This window comes from Balaenoptera ricei, chromosome 14 (assembly GCF_028023285.1).
Source record: "Balaenoptera ricei isolate mBalRic1 chromosome 14, mBalRic1.hap2, whole genome shotgun sequence".
Taxonomy (NCBI): domain Eukaryota; kingdom Metazoa; phylum Chordata; class Mammalia; order Artiodactyla; family Balaenopteridae; genus Balaenoptera; species Balaenoptera ricei.
Window position 1 is genome coordinate 16094732 of NC_082652.1, and position 21203 is coordinate 16115934.

Here is a 21203-nt window from a genome sequence, read left to right on the forward strand (position 1 = left end):
AAATAAGTCAATTTAAAAAAAAAGAAAATAATATAGAATAAAAAAATGTTCCTTTTACATTGCCATTTTCTGTCTTTCTTACCTTAGGGACATCATTTAACCCCTCTGAGCCTCAGTTTTCCCATCTGTAAAAAATAAAAGGCTAATAGTATCTCACACCATTGTTTGGTGATCATATGCAATAAAGTATGTTAGAGTATTTCTAAAAACAAAAACAAACCCAAAATATTCCTTTTATATATGGTAACACCTTTTTTTTAACATTCCTTTTTTCCTTAAAATTTGTTTAGGCACATAAAATTAAAATGTTTTAAAATCAATTTACTTATTTTCATTTCCCAAAATTTCATATTCTGTCTTTTTAAAATAATTTACTTACAGTAATTCCATTGAAGGATTATATTTCATATTTAGATGTTTAAAAAAGCATTTCTTACCCAAACTTTAACCTGCAGATATAAATTTAACCTCAGCAGCTTAAATAAAACCATTTATCTAGTATCAACTTAACTTTTAGGCCATTTCAAGTAGTTGCACGTGTTTGGGATTTAGATACTCATAACAACTCCAAAACTCTTTTGTCTTTACTTTTTAAAAATTAATTTATTTAAATATTTATTTTCTTTATTTGGTTGCACCAGGTCTTGGTTACAGCAGGCGTGCTCCTTAGTTGCAGCTTGCAGGCTCCTTAGTTGCCGCTGGCTGGCTCCTTAGTTGCAGCCAGCAGGATCTTTAGTTGCGGCCAGTGGGCTCCTTGGTTGTGGTTCGCCGGGTCCTTAGTTGCGGCACGTGGGGTCCTTAGTTGCGGCAGGCGGGCTCCTTAGTTGTGGCTCGCAGGCTTCTGAGTTGCAGCTCGCCAGCTCCTTAGTTGTGGCATGCGAATTCTTAGTTGCAACATGCATACGGCATCTAGTTCCCTGACCGGGGATTGAACCCGGGCCCCCTGCATTGGGAGCACGGAGTCTTAACCACTGCACCACCAGGGAAGTCCTCTCTTTTGCTTTTAGAATTAAATGGTTTAGACTTTTTCTCAACAGCCTGTTTTCTCTAACATGTGACCAGGATGCCCCCTTTAGCCCTCGGGTAAATGATGTAAATTTACTACTCTCTTTAAAAAAAAAATAAATTACAGCTTTATTGAGTTGTAACTTACATACCATAAAATTTACCCCTTTAAAGTATACAGTTCAGTGGTTTTTAATATATTCACAGTTGTCCAACAATCACCACAATCTAATTCTAGAACATTTACATCACTCCAAAAAGATACCCCATACCCATTAGCAATCACTCCCTTTATCCCCCCTTTTCCCCAGCCCCTGGCATCCACCAATCTACTTTCTGACTCTATGGATTTACCTATTCTGGACTTTTCAAATTTATGGAATTATACAATATATGTGCTTTTGTGACTGGCTTTTTTTTTTTTTTTTTTTTTTTTAAAGCATAATGTTTCCAAGGTTCATCCATGTTGTAGCACAAATCATTACTTCATTTCTTTTTATGGCCAAATCATACTTGATTGTATGAATATAACCCATTGACATTTGAGTGGTTTCTGCTTTTTGACTGTTTTGAATAATGCTGCTCTGAACATTCATGTACAAGTTTTTGCGTAGACATGTTGTCATTTCTCTTGGGTATATGTGTAGGAGTAGAATTCTGGGTCATGTGGTACCTGTATGTTTAAGCTTCAGAGGGACTGCTAAACTGTTTTCCAGAATGGCTGTACCATTTTAGAGTCTCATTAGCAACGGCTCCAATTTTTCCACATCCTCTCTGACATTTGTTATTTTCTTTTTTTTTTTTTAATAGCTGTACTCCATAGTGGGTATGAAGTGGTATCTCATTGTGGGTTTGATTTGCATTTCCCTAACAACTAATGATGTTGAACATCTTTTCTTGTGCTGATTGGCCATTTGTATATGTTCTTTGGAGAAATATCTATTCAAATCCTTTGTCCATTTTAAAATTGGGTTATTTGTCTTTGTATTGACCATTAATCATCTGAAACTCTTTTTTAGTATCCTTGGCATGGTTTTTTCCACTCAACTGAAATTAGCCCCATTTGATTAAAACAGGCCTTCACGGTGCCATTTTTTTCATGAGGATATAGCTTACCCAGTGATTCTATTTTAGACCAACAAATAAATAAATGCTTAAATTTCTTCTATGTCCTATTCCACACTGGTCACTGTGGTGGCTACTCAGTGAGTGGGAAAAGTGGTGCTTGCCTTGAGGATCTCATAGTCTGGTTGGGAGAAACGATGCAGGTGTGTGAAACAACTAGAAAATGATATACAATGCTGTATCACTGCCTGAACCATGGGGAGCAGATGTAAGTGCTGCAGAATCAGAGGAAGAAAGGGTCATTGTTGAGTGGGGTAGAGGGGAGAGACTTCATGAAGTTTTGAGTTTAAGTCATGAAAAATGGCTATTATTCATATAAGTGGCCACATAGGGGAAAGGCATATGCATGGTAAATACAATGAAAAAGAGATCTGGAGAAGACCATTTTGTTGGTGTGCAGGACAGAACAATAGAAAATAGAAAAGAAACAAAGAGTACAGTTTAGATTATAGCTCAAGTCAGGCGTGATGAGAATCTGGATTACTAGGGTGATGGGAATAAGAAAAAGGAACTTGAGAGACAGTGCTAGAATTTTCTGTTGGAATGTGGGGAAGAAAGTTATATCAATAATAGCAGCTAGGCCCTTCTGCCATGGCAGCCATTGAAGAGCAGCCGCCATGGCTCCTTGCTGCCCCATGGCCGTGGGCCTCAACAAGGGCCACCAGGTGACCAAGAACATGAGCAAGCTGAGGCATAGCCCTGCAAGATGTGATCCAAAAGGTGTGTGGCTTTGCCCCTTAGGAGCTGCATGCCATGGAGCGGCATGCCAGGGTCTCCAAGAACAAGCAGGCCCTCAAGTTCATCCAGAAAAGGGTGGGGACATACATCTGTGCCAAGAGGAAGAAAGAGGAGCTGAGGAGTGTCCTGGCCGCCATGAGGAAAGCAGCAGCCACAATAAAACCTTTTCAGGAAAAAAAAAAAAAAGCAGATCCTTGATATATTTTAACTCATTTAATCTTCACAATAACTGTATAAAGTAGGTAACTTTTACTATCTCCACTTTACACATGGGGAAACTGAGAGGTTCAGTAAATTTCCCAGGGTCACACAGAAGTGGTAGAGCTGGAATTCAAATTCAGAATCCTAAAGCTCATGCTTGTCATCACTACACTTCCTTGTGTTAAGGGAAAAAGGCTGAAGTGTTTCCAAGTTTTAGAGCCAGGGCTTGGAAGGATAGCAACTAAACATCCACTAACCTGTTTTGAGCACCAAATATATGTAAAGTATTTCTTGTAAATATTGTTACCTTGTGATGTTAATAATCATAACCCCTCTTGCAATTACCCTTTTGACAATCTATCTTGAAAAAAACCTGTATGTGAAAGTTGCCATTTAAAAAACACTCTCAAAAATATGGTTCACTGTATTGGAAAAGGCTTTATGACAGTTTTCTTTTCGTGGTCTTAATGTGTGTCTTTTGTCTCCTCATTGTTACCACCAATAGACAACCAAAAAAGATGTGATTTTTATAAAGTCTTGCTAAGAGGCTAAAGTTTAAGCTAACCATCATCTTAAGGCTTATTAAACAGCTTAATATTTGTTTCTGAAGTCCTAGCTTCTAGCTTGGTGTATAATATTTCGGATGGTCAATTCACAAGTCGTGCCGATCTCATAGATGCTGCTGGAAGCTCATTGGGGCGTGGTGCTCTTGTACCAGGATTGGGTAAGAAATAAATGCCCACATTTATTTTCCTTGGAAAATTCAAAATTTAAGCAATTTCTCTTAAAAAATCTTGCTAATTCTCTATGGTATTCTAGTTTCCTTGAAAGAATTTTTTTATGCTACTCTTTAATTGTGAGGATTAATATAAGAAATTGTCATATGTGAAATTTTTCTGCATAAATTACTATTGAAGATACTGTCCATTAGGTTGTGTAATGTTGTCTATAACAAATTCTTCTTAAAGTTCATGCCATAAAAAGATTTCTTTCCCCTGAGGGATTAGTATACTTCTTATTGTTAGAAAATGAGCATTATGTTAGCGCATTGGATTTTCTCTTTGCCTTGGCACCTAGGAGCTCATATCTAAGTTTTGGGCTCAGTTACTAAGGCTTTTACTGTGTGTTAATGTTAATTAGTCTTGTAGTACCTGGGTTTTACTGTAAGCCACTTAAATCCTTTTTGGAATTAAAAAGGTCACATGTAAGTCAGTTACTAAAAACTTTCTATTCCATGAGACTTATTCCATTCTCACATATGAGTTAAGCCAAGTAGACATTGAATCCTGCCTTCCTACTGAGCCCCAATCTAATGCTTTGCCAGCATTGGGGGGATGTGGGATGTGGCTTGCCAGCACTGGGGAGAATCCTTGCCCTTTCATTCTTTAGCACTGCTTATGAGACGTATGTATCAAGCAGTCGATGGTATGATAGTTGAATAAAGGATGTTCTTTTTGCAGGTGCCTGTTACGATACAGTGAACAACATGCTATGGACATGCTCGAATGACTATATCGATCAATGGTGTAATCCTGGGAATCAGGCCTTCCATTACGTCTGTCAGAGACTTGGAGTCAGCCATATCATCACTGAGCCCAAAGGTGAGGTGCACTCATAGTCCTACAGGAAGAGATTTTCCCCCCATGAAATAGGAGAGAGTACAGCAGCATTAGTAAGTGGGAACATAGCCCAAGCAGCAAAATGTGTCAACAGCCTTCCCTCTTTGAATTTAGAAACCTAGAATTCTTATTATCTGATGGGTTTATGATTAAGTAAATAAGTGTGTAAATAAATAGAGCTTTTGAGGTGGTCCACAGACTTTTTTAAAGGAAAATTGTTATGTCCCTTCTGAAATTGTCAGAACTTTGGGACAGAAGTTCGTTCCTTATTTGTACTTGGCGTGGGATTATATATGCTGTTATAATGTTTTGCATTAATAACAACTTACTTATACACAAACTTACAATTTTGATAGACTATCTGGTAAAGGACCTTTATATTTCTTAATATTAAGATTCTTAATATAAGTTAATATTAACGTAAAATCTTTTGACTTCAAAGTCAACTATAGTGGTATATATGGTGTAGTGAGTAGCTCAGCAAATCCTCTCCTGATAAAGCAATGATAAAATGGACTGAATTACCAAAAATAACTATTTCTATAAAATTAAAATGCCAACTAAAAAAAAATTAACTATTTCTAGGCTCTGGAAGTTGACCAAAGGCGTATACCAAATTGAGACGCGGTATTCATAAAAAAAACCCACTGAACTTTGGCTAAGAACAGTAGAAGTCTGTGATGTTCTTAGCTGCGGACACTCCTGTCTCCTACCTTAAGCTCGGTCAGTGCAGTAATTCCATCAGGGTGGGGCAGATCATGGAAGCCAGCAGCTTGGCTGCCAGAAGGGGCTGACTGATTTGGAGCAGAGCATGGAAAAAAACTCACACACAGCAGCAATGTCAGTAACAGTAGTGGTCTTGGTGGCAAACAAACAGAGACAACCAGTGGCTTAGCTAGCCTGAGGTTGTGGTCCTGGTTAGGGCAAGCATCGAACCAGCAAACTAGCCAGAAATTTACTAGTGAGATGTGGGTAGTGAGAAAGCTACAAAGGGCCTTCGTAAGCTCCCCAAACATCTGCATAGAAGAAGCCAGAGAAGGCCCAAGCTGTTCACACAAGCCTGCCTGAAAATGAGCCTGCATACACATGCAGAGATTTGAGAGGGCCCACAGAAGGTGAAAACCATGGAATAGTTTAAAACTGCCTAAACTTTGATGTGCTTCCCCCAGAAAACGTGGCTCCATCAGGGTGGAAGTATTACTGGCTCAGGGTGTTTGAGCACAACCTTCGACTCAGATGAGGTAACCACTAGGAAGGCAGGCTTAAAAATAAAAATGAGAATAATAAAAATAAACAAATGAAAGAAAGTAAAAACGAAAATAGAAATAAGAATTTAAGAAAACAAAGTGAGTGGAGAAATCAGTAGCTAAACACTGCAGGCAAAACTCAGATATTAGACTTAGCAGATGAAGACTTCAAAGCAACCTTTAGAAATAAATTCAAAGAACTAAAGGAAACCATGTTTAAAAGATTAAAGAAAAGTATGATGACCATGATTAAACAGAGAATTTCAACACAGAACTTATTTAAAGAAGAAGAAAAAGACGAAGAACCAGTTGGAAATTCTGGATTTGAAAAGTTCAATGACTGAAGAGAAAAAATCACTGGAGTAGCTCTATAGCAGATTTGAGATGGTGGGAGAAATAATCAGCAAACTTGGATATAGATGGATAGAGTTATTCTATCTGAAGAATAGAAGAAGACACTTTTAAGGAACACTGGTCAGATATTTTGTAGAATTTCCCTCAGTTTGGGGTCATCTGTTGTTTTCTCCTTTAAAACTGGGGTTATAGATTTGGGGGAAGAATACCACAGAGGTGAAGTGCTTTTCTCATTACATCATATCACAGGGTACATAATAGCAACATGACTTATTACTAGTGATATTAAAATTGATCACTTGGTTTAAATGCCAGCTTTCTTCACTGAAGAGTGAAGAAAGCTTCTTCCCCTTCCATATTCAGTTTGTTAGAAGCAAGACATTAAGCCCACACTCATGGGAAGGGGAACTAAGCTCCACGTCCTGGAAGGAAAAACATCAGAGACATATGTTAATTACCACAGTAATTTATATTTTGGAGGAGGTGATACTTTGAGACTCTGGAATTATCTATTAGATTTTCTGTTTCTTCTTGTGTTCATCTTGGTAGTTGTGTCTTTCTAGAAATTTGTGCATTTTATCTAAGTTTTCTTATTTGTTGGCATAAAGTTGCTCCTAGTATTATAATTAGTTTAATTTTTATAAGGTCAGTAGTAATTTCTCTGCTTTCACTCTTGATTTTGGTATTTGTATAAATTTACTAAAAAACATTGTTTTGTGCACTTAGAATGGGTGAACTTCATGGTATGTGTAAATTGTATCTTGTAAAACAGCAAAAAAGAAGAAATTTATATATTGTGACTCCCTAATTATTATCTCCAAGCCTCTTGCCTCAACTCCAATCTATGTATTCGTCTCCACTTGGATATCTAACATCTTCAACTTAACATGTCAAAAACAAACTCCCTGTATCTCCCCCCTACAAATCTATACCTACCGAGTCCTCCATATTCCAGTATGTGGATCACTATTCTTTCATATGCTCAGACCAAAAAATTACGGTTATCTTTGACTTTCTTTCTCTAATACCCCACATCCAAATGGACATCAGCAAATCCTGTCAGCTCCCATCTTCAGGATGTATTCCAAGTCTAACCATTTCCCTCTGCTGCTACAACTCTAGTCTAGGCCATCATCTTCACCCGGATTATCATAGTAGCCCCCTCACTGGTCTTCCTACTTCCCCTGCAGTCGCCCTCCTCCACCCTGCTTAGGCTTATCTCCACACAGCAGCCAGAGTCTTTTACAATCTACATAGTCAGATCTGTCACTCTTCTGCTCAGACACCTCCACTGGCTTCCCATCTAACTCAGAATGACATTTAAAGACCTCAGTTATTTGGGTAGATCCCAAAGCTACCTTTCAAAAAGTGTTTGGTGAAGATGAACAATACTAACCTGAATTCTGTTGTTGTAAGATCAAGGACTCATAAAGGCACAGAAGAGAGGGGGACCCAGCCAGGCCTTAGGGTTAATATGCAATTGAAAAGTTTAGTTTTGGCAAGGTTTACCTTCCGATAGGTTTTCCTTGAGTCCTTTCCTCATAGCTAACGGTGCCCACAGTCCTTTTGCAGCTCTAAGGTTACCCCACCCAACCTCTCCAAGGTTACCTATTTTCTTGTTTCTTTTATGCAGTTCATTTCAGCTGGTTTAAGGAAAAAAGCAATCTTTTTTTCCTGTACTTTGCCTGTTTAGATTATTTTCACCTCCATTCCCTGAATGTCTGTAACTATCATGAGGCATTTATTATTATATAAGAGGATGCTTGTCAATTCTCTTTAACCAAGGTTGAACTGATGTCTGTCTAGGCTGTGGTGACTAAATGAGATCAAAATGTTTGAGGTTCCATGGGAGGAGATATTTCTCGGCTGGGGAGGGTGGTGGGTTTTACCCGAGAGGAGCCATAGAAGATGAAGAGATTTTTCTAGAATAGTTACCACCATGGGATCTGAGCTGAGATGGCCTGAATTCAAATCCCAGCTCTACCATTTAGTAGCTGTGTGACCTAGGGCAAGTTGCTGAACCTCTCTAATTCTTGAGTCACTCCTCTACAAAACAGGGTTAAAATAGTCTAAGTTGATAATGATATTGTAAGGTAAAGCATGTAAAGCATTCAGCCCATTGTCTAGCATATAGAAAGGACTCAAGAAGTGGTAGCTACTTATGCTCTTTAAAAAAATGGAAATTCCCAAGTGTTTTCACCCCAGCATTCTGTGGCAGGGAAAAAGGTTCTCCAGCAGTAGTGGGAGAGATTGGAACCAAGATAGTCTCTTCTGGTGGGCATGCACCTTTTGCAAGTCAGAGGTATGTTCCTTGGTGGCCACCCAGAGATGTCTTTCCTCACTGACTTTCCTTTTCATCTTCTAGAAGAGGCTATAACCACGAGTGAGGTTATAAACCAATTATTGCACCACGTTGGTGCGATGTGCATACACCAACTCAATCTTCTTGCTACCAACCCCAATCTTCCAATCACAAGTGTCTTGGGCAAGCAGCATCCAATTGAAGCACACCATCTTAGCAGTATTTGTGACATTATGGAGAAGGCCATGGTTAATGGAGACACCTGTATCATACGCTGCATTCTCGTTGTCTTTCAGGTAAATACACTGTTTTGAGATAAATAAAATAGAGAAAAACACAAACCTTGGCTTCAGTCAGCTAATTTCTTTCTTTTTTTTTTTTATAAATTTATAAATTTATTTATTTTTGTCTGCGTTGGGTCTTAGTTGCTGCGCGCGGGCTTTCTCTAGTTGAGGCGAGTGGGGGCTTCTCTTCATTGTGGTGCACGGGCTCTAAGTGTGCGGGCTTCAGTAGTTATGGCTCGCAGGCTCTAGAGCGCAGGCTCAGTAGTTGTGGTTCACGGGCTTAGTTGCTCCACAGCATGTGGGATCTTCCCGGACCAGGGATCGAACCTGTGTCTCCTGCATTGGCAGGCGGATTCTTATCCACTGTGCCACCAGGGAAGCCCAGTCAGCTAATTTCTACCAGAAGAAAAATGTAATAACATTCCTGTTTTGCATCTTACCACATTCTAATCCTGTAATTAGAATTATCATCATATTCATAGCACTGCAGTTAATGGAGTATTGCTATATGTATTGATAGCTCATTGCAATTAATATATGTAAAGTATTTACTATAATTATACCATTACACAATAGAAGCGATTGTGGTTAAAAATCCACTTGGGTATTTATTCATAAGAATAACTAGCGTGGAAAAAAAAAAGAATAACTAGCGTGTTCTTTCTTCATAGGGATAATTTTATCCCCAGTAGAATTAGCATTTTCAGATATACCCCTTATGTTTCTGTAGGTGGTGTTTAAATTTTTCTTCAGCCCACAAACTGAAAGGAATCGAGACATCATTCGACGGTCGGGGTTGCTTCTTTGGCAGTTGTTGATGGCACCAAAAGATCAAATTTGCCCTGAAATTCAGAAGGAAGTCTGCCTTGCCATCAGGTAATCAGCACCTGATTTTCTCAGTGCTCTCTGCAGAAGGCTTCTCCTGCACTGCGTTGTAACTTTCCCTTCAGACTGGTAGCCTGGATGTCTCTTACCCCATCCCACAGTCGGGACCTCACGTGTAGAGGATAATTTAACTGGAGAGAAGTTTGTGACCCCACTCCCAGAGGACTCAAGCTGTCCGTGTACATACACTCCTCATCTCACTTTCGGATCTTAAAACAGACACAGAAAAAAATCCCTTTAAATAGATATTTTGGTGGTTTGCAAGTGGATGTTCTTTCATTTGGGTCAAAGTGTGGCAAGGTGGTTAAGAAACAGGCTTTGGCAGCAGATAGACCTAGACCTGGATTCTAGTCTTTGCTCTGCCACTGACTTCCCAAATGATTTTTTGGCACATTCTGCATACAGCTGGTTTGACTACATTGACTTTTTTTTTTAAATTAATTTTTATTGGGGTATAGTTGCTTTACAATGTTGGGTTAGTTTCTACTGTACAGCAAAGTGAATCAGCTATACGTATACATATCTCCCCTCTTTTTTGGATTTCCATACATTGACTTTTTATAGCTCAATTCTCTTTAACCAGTTCTGCATCTAGCCTCAGATAAGTTATCATTTTGGTAATTCACAAATAGGAGAAGGAGAGGGATACTGTTTATCAGGGAGGTCATTGGACTATATCACAACAGTGAATTTAGTTTCAGTTGCTTTCTTAGTGGTGAAACTGTACTCAAACTGGCATCTTTTAATAAAAATTTAAATATTTAGAGTTTGGATTTTCTAGAACATGTTTAAAAGCTTCTCGACTTTTCTGTCATTTCAGCTCTGGTTTAAATATCTTGTACCCAGGTGAAACTGAAATCAATAACTTACTTAAGCTGGTCTTAACAGAAGGTGAGAATTATCCTTTAATTACCCTTGAAAAAACATCCTTTTTTGTCCCTAAGGAAATGACTGAATTTTAAATTTTTTTTCTTCATTTCTGTTCGTCAACATTATTTTATAAACTTCCCTCTTAGGACTGCTTTTGCTGCATCGCATAAGTTTTGGGTCCTCATGTTTTTGTTGTCATTTGTTTCTATGTATTTTTTGATTTCCTCTTTGATTTCTTCAGTGATCTCTTGGTTATTTAGTAGCGGATTGTTTAGCCTCGTGTGTTTGTGTTTTCTACAGTTTTTTTCCTGTAATTGATTTCTAATCTCATAGTGTTGTGGTTGGAAAAGATGCTTGATATGATTTCAGTTTTCTTAAAATTACTGAGGCTTGATCTCAGTGTTATTTTTAAAATGCACATATGCCAACACTTAAACTAGATTGAAAGCAGAAACCATGTTCTATGTATTGTCAAGCTTTATAAACCTCTTTCTATCTCCACTGTGTAGCATAATGTACCTGACTGTAGATGTTTAATGAACGTTAAAGATAATGAGTTCTTGGGATTTCTAAGCCAGTTTTTTCCCCACACATTAAAATCCAACTTTTAAAGTTAGACTCAATGACAACGACAAAATTCACCATGTTAAAGACACTCTGCATTTATAAGCAACATTAGTTTGAGGAATTAGAAATTACACTTCCTGAAATATCAAGACAGTTACTACGCCTAAATCAGGATGTACTGGTTAAAGAAAGTCTGATTGGTTGTGATGTAGTTTTTGCTGCTGTTGTTTGTGTAAGTACATATGCCTGGTGCCCCTAGATTGTCGACAGTCTGCTCGTTTAAAAACTTTTTAAAAAGAACATCAGTTTTCTAAATGTAATTATCAAGGTAGTTTATGGAACTTTGTTCTGTGTTAGGAGAGAGAAACAGCGGCCTCTCCCAGCTACGGGATGTGATCCTAACCAATTTAGCTGAACAGCTTCAAAACAACCGATTTGGCAGTGAGGAGGATGATCATTACAGGTGATGTTATGTTATGTTATTCACTGCTAGCCTTTTCTATGTGTTTTTCTCAGTAATTAATTTACAGTTAAATGTGTTTGATCAACTTCAGTCTCCTATAATATCTTATATGATAATTGGTGTGTCCAGTCTAAACTGTGGATCAGTTGAAAGATAATAAATCCCACAGTTGCCCTAAGAAATGATAATAGCACATTTCAGTTTAATGAGTAAAATAACTTGAGCCTGGAAGAAGGGTACTTAGCAGAAATAACAGGTGGAGCTTATTTAAGAAATCTTGGTGGAGGGTGTCATCAAATTGCTGGTCTGTGAGAGAGGGTGAAGGTGTGGTTCGAGCTGGAGAGGGGAAGAAGGTGTGTCTCTGCTATTTATAAAATTCTTGAACTAGGTGCTTAAGTACCATTGTGTTTCCGTAAATTTGATTTAGATAATATACCTAGTTGTTAGAATCATTACTGAGTAAGATGATTTACTTAGAGAACCAGTGAATTTTGTATCTTCTATTTGTCATCTTGTACCCATTGTATAAATTTTATCCTTTTATTATTAAACCATTAGTATCTTATTGTTACATTTTTCCTGCATTTTAAAGACTAAATGACGAACTTTTACACTACATTCTGAAGATTGTTGTACGAGAATCCTGTATCTTAATCACCAAGTGCCAAACTGTCTCTAAAGATGACTTTCAAAAACTCCTTTCAACTGTGCCTGTAAGTAAAAATGTGTTTAATGAAAGCAAAATTATATCAAGTTTCCCTGTTTTCATTTTACTGTATTGAAGTGTGTGTGTACACACATACTTATACTTTGTAAGGACAGACTTAATTGATGAAAGTCAATGAATGACTGTGCTTGTCTTAGAAATGTAGAACTAGACAAATCCACTTCAAGGACTTTCTCCAAAGACTTTATTCCTCCTGCTTAAATGTCTTGATGCAATAAATTGTTAGACTGAATTTGGATGTTTTCATTGTGTTTAAAATACTGGGGATTTCCCTTCTATTACTTTTTAATTTAGCATTGTTTTCTAAACCATAAGTGTTTTACAGAGACTGATAAGAAATAAAAGATTCTTTTAAGGGTTTGGGTAGAGTCTTCTCTCATGGAGATGCATGTGAGGGGAAGAGTGGTAGGAAGAATTAATTATTAAGAGGCAAAAATTCAAGTATCGGAGTGATTAGTGAGAAATATGTAGCAGAAGGCAGAAAGTTATGGTTAATGTGTCAAATTATGTATCAAAAGCCATGTGGAAATAAGTCACCTGAGAAACTAACTTGGTCTGTTTTCTGTACTTTCTCTTTTGCTTCCCTTGTCAAAATCTTTAAAAAACATGAGGATTACGTGAGCCCTTCTTTCAGTAGGGTTTAGGTCATTTAAATGCCCTTATTTGTATTAAAGGCTGCATCCTCCTGCCTGCGCTATCTGATGGCAGTTCAGAACCACCTTCTCAGTAACACTGTTTTGATTAAACCTGATGAGAATGATGACAGTGACAACTCCTTGCAGGGAGAGACATTGAAGGTACAGGTAAACACCAAGCTTTATTCTAATGATGCTTTCTACCCAGTGCGTAAAGCACAGCTTAAATGGCTAAATTTCTGTGTATTATGACGTCAGATTTCACCATGTGGCTTATATTTTTGTGCGAGGTAATATTAGGTCGCTCATTTCATAGATTTTTATGTCATTGCACAGTGGCTACCATACTTGTGACACTCTCATAATGTGTTATCCACGTGCTCCTGTCAGTCTTTTTGTGCCTTTGTTTATTTTCATCTCTTTTTAAGAACTATAAAATATGGCACTTACAAGTGATCTCATACGTACCTGAAAGTTTTATATATAAATATATATATCTGTATGTATATGTATATATGTATAGATAAATCAGGGAGCATAACATTTTAAACAGTTTTGACATTTTGGCTGGTTTATTATGTTCTCTTGATTCAAATAATTTAAAAAGGTGATAATTTTCTCACAATCCTTATGTTGAATAATTTCTGAACCTATAGTTCATTCCATTTTCGGTAATTATTTTTACGTTAGCGTCTGTGTAAACTCAATAATTTGTTCCCACATGGCAATTTATAGCAATCCACAGATTCTTTTTTATAGCCGTGGTTGTTATAATTTTGACAGATGCTTGAGGCTGTTGTTTGCATTGCTCTTCAGAATTTTATCTTTGTGGGAGAATTAGAGAAATCAATAACTTGATTCTTCCTTAAAATGTTGACTAAAACACACTGAAAAATTAACTAAGGAAGCCATAGTTAAAGATAAAAGCCACTATAGTTTGCCCTTTTCTTACCCCTTTTATTCATGTATACTATATAAGTAAGAGATTTCATATATCTGCTAGTTCATATTTATGGGTTTATCTCATTATGTAATCAATTTTTAAACAGGCAGAAACACCTGAATTAATCATTTAGATTGCTGACACTATTTATTAACTTATCTTGCCTTAGTTTCCTAATCAGTAAAAAGGGGCCATAACATCTCCCTTGTGAGGCTGCAGTGAGGATTAGAGCTGAGGCCTGTGCAGTAGCTGGATGTGCTGCTGCTGGCGTGTAGTCAGTAGGTGAAGGCTGATAGGATTAGTATGACTTAAGCCATGATTCTTCTCATCTAGTCAGTTCAGAATTCCTTTTCTCTTAATGATAAAAATATCTAAATAATACCCCAAAAAGACTCCAGAAAATTCCAACAATGAAAACCAATGTTTTTTATTTGAAAGGCTAAATGTTATAAATTCTTAATTAACCCATGGAAGGAAATACTCTTGGTAAAGACAGAGTAGGCTGGCTTGTCTAGGAATTCTGCGAAAAATAAAAGAGACAGATTTCACCTAAAGGGTTAGTTTGGTTGTATTTTTTTTTCCCTAATAGAAAATAACTGTAAACTAAACATTTCTATGATCTTAACTAGTGTTTCTTAACACATTATTTAGTATTTGTACTCCCATGAACTCTCAAATAGTTATTTTTAATGTTTAATAGCCTGTAACTGCCTGCTACTTTAGTTGAATTTTTTAACTTGCCTGTTTTCAAGTGTAATGGTTTAAATCATTAAGTAAAAAGGTCACTTGTACTGTTTCAGAATGTTGTGTTTTTGTCTCATTTTATTCACCGCCTATACATGCGCCTTTTACTGTTCTGTTTTTCTCTTTAGCTATCCTCATACCACCCAAGGCAATCTTCCACCTGGACATTTTCTGGGCTGGCCACCGGGAGCTCTCTTGTGCTGGAGGGGATGGGAGAAATGCCTTTTCTCCTAGGGACTCGGTGTGCTCTCCGTGAAATACTGTGTATTTCTGTCAGCACTCCAGACCTTAGCCTCCCAACTCAAATTGTTACTTGCCATCCTAGCAGAACTTACTGCTTTGGGCTTATTCTGGCCACCTCATTATTTAATTTGGAAATGCATCATTAAATACATCATTTCATGTTGTCATTGTAAGTGTATATTCATCACAAAGCTTAAAAATAATTTTATGATATTTTCTACCTAGGAGCTAAAGGTCAGTATTTTGGCTCTTGCCACCCAAATCCTGACTGGATGTGATGAAGTGTTGGAAATGCTACAGCAGGTCACAACTGCCCTCATAAATAGTGACATAGCTGACCGGGAGCAGAGGTGAGGAAATGGGTTGTGAACTGTGACCTGCTGCCATTCAGGAAGAAGAATTTGCTTATGAAAGCGAAATCTTTTAGAAGAGAACGTCAAGTGTTCATTTAATATAGAGGGATCTTTGTGAGAATAGGTTGAAATGGCAAGTGTTTCAAAGCCAAACACAGTTGAACTTTCAATTAATGGTGCTTTTAGGTGGGACTGGGCTGACAGTCATGATCTAAGGGTAGCAAGGTGTGGTGGACACCATTGTCTTTGTCACTTGGGTCTTCTACCATCATCACTCCCAAATTGGCCTTTCCTTTAATTATCTAACTCAGCACTATGTGCACTTAGTTCCCTTATGGTAAGTACTTCAGGGAGGTAGAAGTGACTTAGTGATACAGATAATTAACTGCTATGCAAAAGATGACACTGACGTGATATCTCAAGATTTTACTGTAATTTTATTTCTCCAAATACAGGAGTAATATATGTAGAGGGTAAACTTCTCTTTCCTAGTACTAAAGCTCTTTCTCCGTACTCCCCATTAAAATTTCTGCTGTGGTTTGTTGTCAAAGATGAGTTACATCCTGTGTTTATTGATGATTTCAGTGTTGAGATGCTGATCTGAAACAATCATGCAGTGTGTTTTTCCTCCAGTAACCCTGTCTGTCCCATGTCCCTGTTTCTCGCCCACTCCCAGAGAGTAGGTGGGAAGGTTGGAACTGAGAACAATATAATCCAGAAAGGTGTTGCACTGGGGCTTGTTAGGACGTGTAAGGTTCACTGCTGGCACGTGGTGCAGATCTGCCCTGGGGAGGAAGTACAGTCTGAGAGCCGGGGAGACGTGGGGGTTGTTTCCGGTTCCAGCCCCAGTACCCTAAGCAGTTTTAGAGAATTTACATAACGCACATGTTTCTTCGGGTGAGTCATATACCTTAATTCTTCTAGCAGAGGATTGGGATATTAAGAGTGTGATTTTAGGTGATCATTTCATAATATACACATATATCAAATCATTAATTGTACATCTTAAATTTATACAGTGATGTCAGTTATATATCAGTAAAACCGGGGGGGGGGTGTGGAAAGAACGTGATTTTAAAGGCAGATTAAAAATCTGCCTGCCTCTGTCCCCCACATGAACCAGTTTCTCTAGGCCAGAAGTGGGTATCGCTGCTCTGGGCAGCTGAGTCAGTGTTGTAGCCATTCACTGGCTCCTTATCAGGGACTCAGTGCAGCACTGTGACCTGAAGCCCCAGAGGCAAGGAGACTTGGCAGGTGGTAACTAGAGTAGCTGTTTGCATTTTAGAATCCATTTATAAAGTGCTTCGAAGGTGCTGTGAACTGCACCATGTAAACTTTTTGGGGGGCAAAATCACAGGTCGGAGGTGAAATCTATTACTAGATTTCTGCTCTCTCCCTCTCCCTTGTGGTAGGTGGGAAATTTGTAGACTGAATTGCTGTAACGGTAAGTGCTTAGCTAGTTTAAGGAGGTGCAGTTTAAGAGAATTTGTTAGGTAAGAATGACAATAGTAGCTTCTTTGCATGCTTGGGAACTGCTTAAGCTGTGTGTTTTCTTGAACTTTTGTAGGTTAAAAGGCTTGGAACAAGTTACTAAGGCTACTATGCTCGGTCACCTTCTTCCTGTGTTACTGACCTCCCTGATGCATCCAAATTTACAGACTCTGACCATGGCCGATGCCCTGATGCCTCAGCTAGTGCAGCTGGTACTTTATACCAGTCAGGTATGATCCTAGGCGTGCCAAAGTGAACTGCTCTTCAGGAGCAGGAAATAAAGCGAAATAAAGATGGAATGAAGAAAAACATTGTGTCATAAAAATAAGCTGAAATATTAAAGGAAAACATTTAATTTGTTTGACTAAATTACTTACTGCAATCTTTTAACAAATATTAATTGCCGGTCAGCTGTAAAAATGCTGTCTACGATGCAACTGAGATCCTATCATTATATTTAGTCTCCTGAGCCCTGGCTGGATATTAGTAACTAATATAAATGATATATTCCATTCCAGTGTTAAATAAAACAATATTAAGTGGTCTAAGTAGCAAAGCATTTCTTAGTGAAAGAGAGCAGGCTAGGATTGTAAAAAGATGATTTAAGTGAGAATTCTAAGTTTGGCTGTAGTACCATCCCAATAACTGACAAGTAAGCACTTTAGGACATGATGATTTTGTGTTTCAGACGGCTTTGCTGCTCAAAACCCAGTGTCCGGTTTTTGCTGAGGTGGGCTGTTCCCCATGTGGTGCATCAGACCAGAAGGGGAGGCTGTTCCCCGATGAGAGGTAAGGGAAGCTGCTTCCTTGCAGGAACCTCTGCCACGTTTTCTTCTGGTGAAAGCCTAGTACTCCTTTTACAGCAATGATTTTTCTAACTGGGAAAAGAAAGAGACTTCAGGGGCAAAATTTTACAGATAACTATAGAATTGCTTTGGAGATTATAGGAACAGGTTAGAACAAATTTCCTCACAGATCAAGAGATGAGTTCAAAATTGAAAAGTTCTCATATACAAATAATGGAGATGTTTGACTTTGACAAACAGTTTGACAGTTTTTTAAAAAGTAAACATACATCTACCATATGACCCAGCGATTGCACTTCTAGGTATGTACACAAAAGAAAAGAAAGCATAGATTCTTTGTGAAGGTTCATTAACAGCTTTAGTTAGAATAGGCCAAAACAAGAAACAACTCAAATGTCCATCAACAAGTAAAAGGGTAACACACTGTGGTATATCCATACAATGGAATGCTACTCAGCAATAAAAAGGAATGAACTACTGATATTTTCAACAACACAGATGAGTCTTAGAATACTTATGCTCAGTGAAAGAAGCCAGAGCCACCTAAGAAGTATGAACTGTATGATTCTATTTATATAAAACTCTAGAAAATACAAAGTAATTTCTAGTGAAAGAAAGCAAAGAAGTGATCACCTGGATTACCAAGAGGACGGAGGAAACTTCACAGGTGTATACATATGGCCAAACTCACCAAATTGTACACTTTAAATATATGCCATTTATTATATGTCAATTACATCTCACTAAAGCCGTCTTTAAAAATATTGATCAGAAAGGAAGGACTTCCGGGTTTCTCTAGAGCAGCGTGCTGTCCAGTTGAGCTTTGTGCGGTGATGAAAATTTGTATCTTTGTTGTTCGGTGCTGTTGGCCACAGTCACATGCTGTTACTGAGCACTTGCTGTGTGGCCAATGTGAACAAGAAACTGAATTTTACACTGTGTTTCATTTAGATTCAACTTAAATGGCCACATTTGACTAAGTAGCCCCCACACTGGATAGCGCAGAGCTGAAAGGGAGTAAGAGAATTCCACAACAGCTAAGTTTAGGGTACAGGAGTTTGTATTCCACAGCCTTGGGCTGTGAAGTCCTTGAGAGTTCAAATACAGTAGAGAAGAGGACCTTTGAAGGCACTTTAGTAAAAATTGTAGTAAAAGTAGTCATGCAGACTCATGGGTTTTTCAACAATTGACATTTAGATATAAACAAAAGGAAACTTTACAGGACACTTCCTGTGGGATTTGGAAAGTGGCCAATCTTAAAGGTCCTTTACAGTATCTTCCCCCCACCCCCCCGAGGAATTTTAAATGAGAGTTGGCAAGATCTTCTCCTGGATATGAATTGGGATTCCCCCTTGAAAAAAGGGGGGAAAATGCAAATATATTGTCTAACAAAGAAAAAAGAACCTTAGATATAGGAATGTTAAAAATGTTTCTGGTTACAGTGTTGTCATACTGTATGTTGTGGAAAATTAAAGCAAAATTTCTTAACCTTTTGTATTTTATTGTGTATACATTTTCCTTTCCTTGCTGTTAAGCTCAATCACTTTCTCTTTGTCTGGTTTTAGAATGCTGGAAGAGAAGGAAGAGCCAGGGTTTCTCACTGGTTTAAAGATTCCTGCTCCATGGGCTGCTGGGAAGACTGTGGAAACAGTCCATCCCGTCAGAGACAACTATAAATTTAAAGAAACTGTCCATATCCCCGGAGCTCGCTGCCTATACCTTAGATTTGATAGCAGATGCTCTTCACAATATGACTATGACAAAGTAAGCAAGAACTGATTTAGTATTGGTTTCACCTCTAGTAAGCTGATTTCTTAGATGCTTCTTATTTTTCTTTGCTGCTGGTCACCATTCTTGACTTATTTCTGTCTGCAGATATATCTTAGGAGAGCTTCCTAAGATAATGCCTTGAAGGGTAGTGACTGGGGGAGTCAGAGCCAGCACCTCTGCGGTCTAAGAACAGTGTTTTAATGACGTGTTGAAAGTGGACTTTTGTAAGCTTTCAAAGATGTAGATCCAAGTCAAAGGAAATTTTCTTTTCCATGCTGTTTCACTCTTGCCTTCCCTCTGTGCTTGGAATTCCTGTAGATGTGGGTGTCCATTCATCTAAAAAGGTCTTACTGCCCAATTCTTGGGGCTTCTCATGTATCTTTTGGGAGAAGGTGGCTTTTTAGAAGGGTTTCGGATGTGCCTAGGATCTGGTTTATATTTATTTAAATTATTTGTTCTTCTTTGCCATTACCTCAGGGCCCACATAGATTTTGAGGAAGTATAGTTTCCAACCTACTGGCTGAACAGTTATAAGTAAAAGGAAGCATTTTAGGGGTTGAAGTATTTTCTTCTGTCTCTGATTTTTGCATTGTAAACCATCGTGTTGAACTTATGAGGCAAGGCTAATGAAATTGTGATATGTAACATATAAGAACAATGGAAGAATTGTCTGATAGTGTTTTATGTACACAGGATTTTTTTTTGTAGATTGTTAGCTATCTTGTCTTTCTCTGTGAACTGTAAGGGCAAATGGTCTTAAATCCCATCAAGGGAGAGTTTTAGGGTAAAAATAGGGAACTTCTTAACTGTATATACTGAGATGGTGAAACACATTATTGGGCAAGTTATAGAATCCTCTTTCCCCTTATCTTTTAGGATAGTGAAGATTCCCAGATGTCTGGAGGGGTTTAAGACTTGCCCCTCAAACTCTCACCTTAGTGGAAGCAAGAGAATTTAGAAAATTCTTTAGTGGGCCTTTCAAAAAATATATCTCCTGGCATCAGTCTGTCCCACTTCACAGCTCCTGGCAGTAGCTACCCCCATTTCCTACATTCAAATAATATGACTGTTTAAAATGGAAATGGAAGAGGTTGCCATTTTAGAGGGTGTCATTTTGTTTCTCCTTTAAAAAACAGTAACTTGCATCTTCTGATGTAAGCTAACCTCCGCCTGCAGTAGACATTAGTGTTAAATGTGGAGGCTTACTGCATGGATAAAAGTAACTCTTACTTTTCCAGTGGTCCCTGGCCGATGTCCCCCAAAGGTGCAGAAGGGTAAGAAATCACAAAATGATTAAGCATCCAGGGCTAAAAGTGCAGCTTTTAGATCCAAACTGAGCTCAGAGGTGGTCAGAGTGTGCATTACAAGACAGAATTTGGTATTTACAGAAGCCAGAGCCTTATTCTTCCTGTGGAAGTATTTGAGTGCCAAATGATGTCTAAATGTTTTTTCTTCCATATTAGAAAGTTGGTTAATTGTATATAAATGAATAGCTTTTATTGAAGAAAAATATTGATACATGAAAACTGACCCAAGAAGAAGCAGCCCCCTTTCTGGCCCAAATTTGTGTCATTTCTTTTTATACCATTAAGCAACATTCTAAGAATATATGGCTTATTTTCAATTTGTTGCATTTTTTAAAATCCTTACTCATTGAATTTTTTTTTTTTTTACTTTTATTTTTTATGTTAGATATAACCATCTTGCCATCTGTATTTGTTCACTTTATTAATTTTGGGGAGGATTTAAGGGGGCAAACTATACCTGTTATTAATGGGCTATATGTCATTACTTAGGATTAAAATAGCTACTTTTAAAAATACATATAATA

General features: G+C 37.9%; 1 protein-coding gene and 1 pseudogene across 5 annotated transcripts in view; both read left to right on the forward strand.

The window, feature by feature from the left end:
* Positions 1 to 21203, forward strand: part of HECTD4 (HECT domain E3 ubiquitin protein ligase 4) — a 196340-nt gene that overhangs the window by 85999 nt on the left and 89138 nt on the right. For 3 of the 5 annotated variants that reach the window (XM_059895298.1, XM_059895299.1, XM_059895301.1), the window contains exons 10-21: positions 3680 to 3793; positions 4530 to 4670; positions 8655 to 8887; positions 9606 to 9751; positions 10581 to 10651; positions 11555 to 11660; positions 12253 to 12373; positions 13062 to 13190; positions 15178 to 15302; positions 16873 to 17026; positions 17485 to 17585; positions 19168 to 19366. In XM_059895298.1, the coding sequence (XP_059751281.1) occupies positions 3680 to 3793; positions 4530 to 4670; positions 8655 to 8887; positions 9606 to 9751; positions 10581 to 10651; positions 11555 to 11660; positions 12253 to 12373; positions 13062 to 13190; positions 15178 to 15302; positions 16873 to 17026; positions 17485 to 17585; positions 19168 to 19366 (1640 nt within the window). The remainder of the gene's footprint in view (positions 1 to 3679; positions 3794 to 4529; positions 4671 to 8654; positions 8888 to 9605; positions 9752 to 10580; positions 10652 to 11554; positions 11661 to 12252; positions 12374 to 13061; positions 13191 to 15177; positions 15303 to 16872; positions 17027 to 17484; positions 17586 to 19167; positions 19367 to 21203) is intronic. The other 2 variants (XM_059895300.1, XM_059895302.1) reach the window with 1 other exon arrangement.
* Positions 2748 to 3613, forward strand: LOC132348041 (large ribosomal subunit protein eL36-like; annotated as a pseudogene).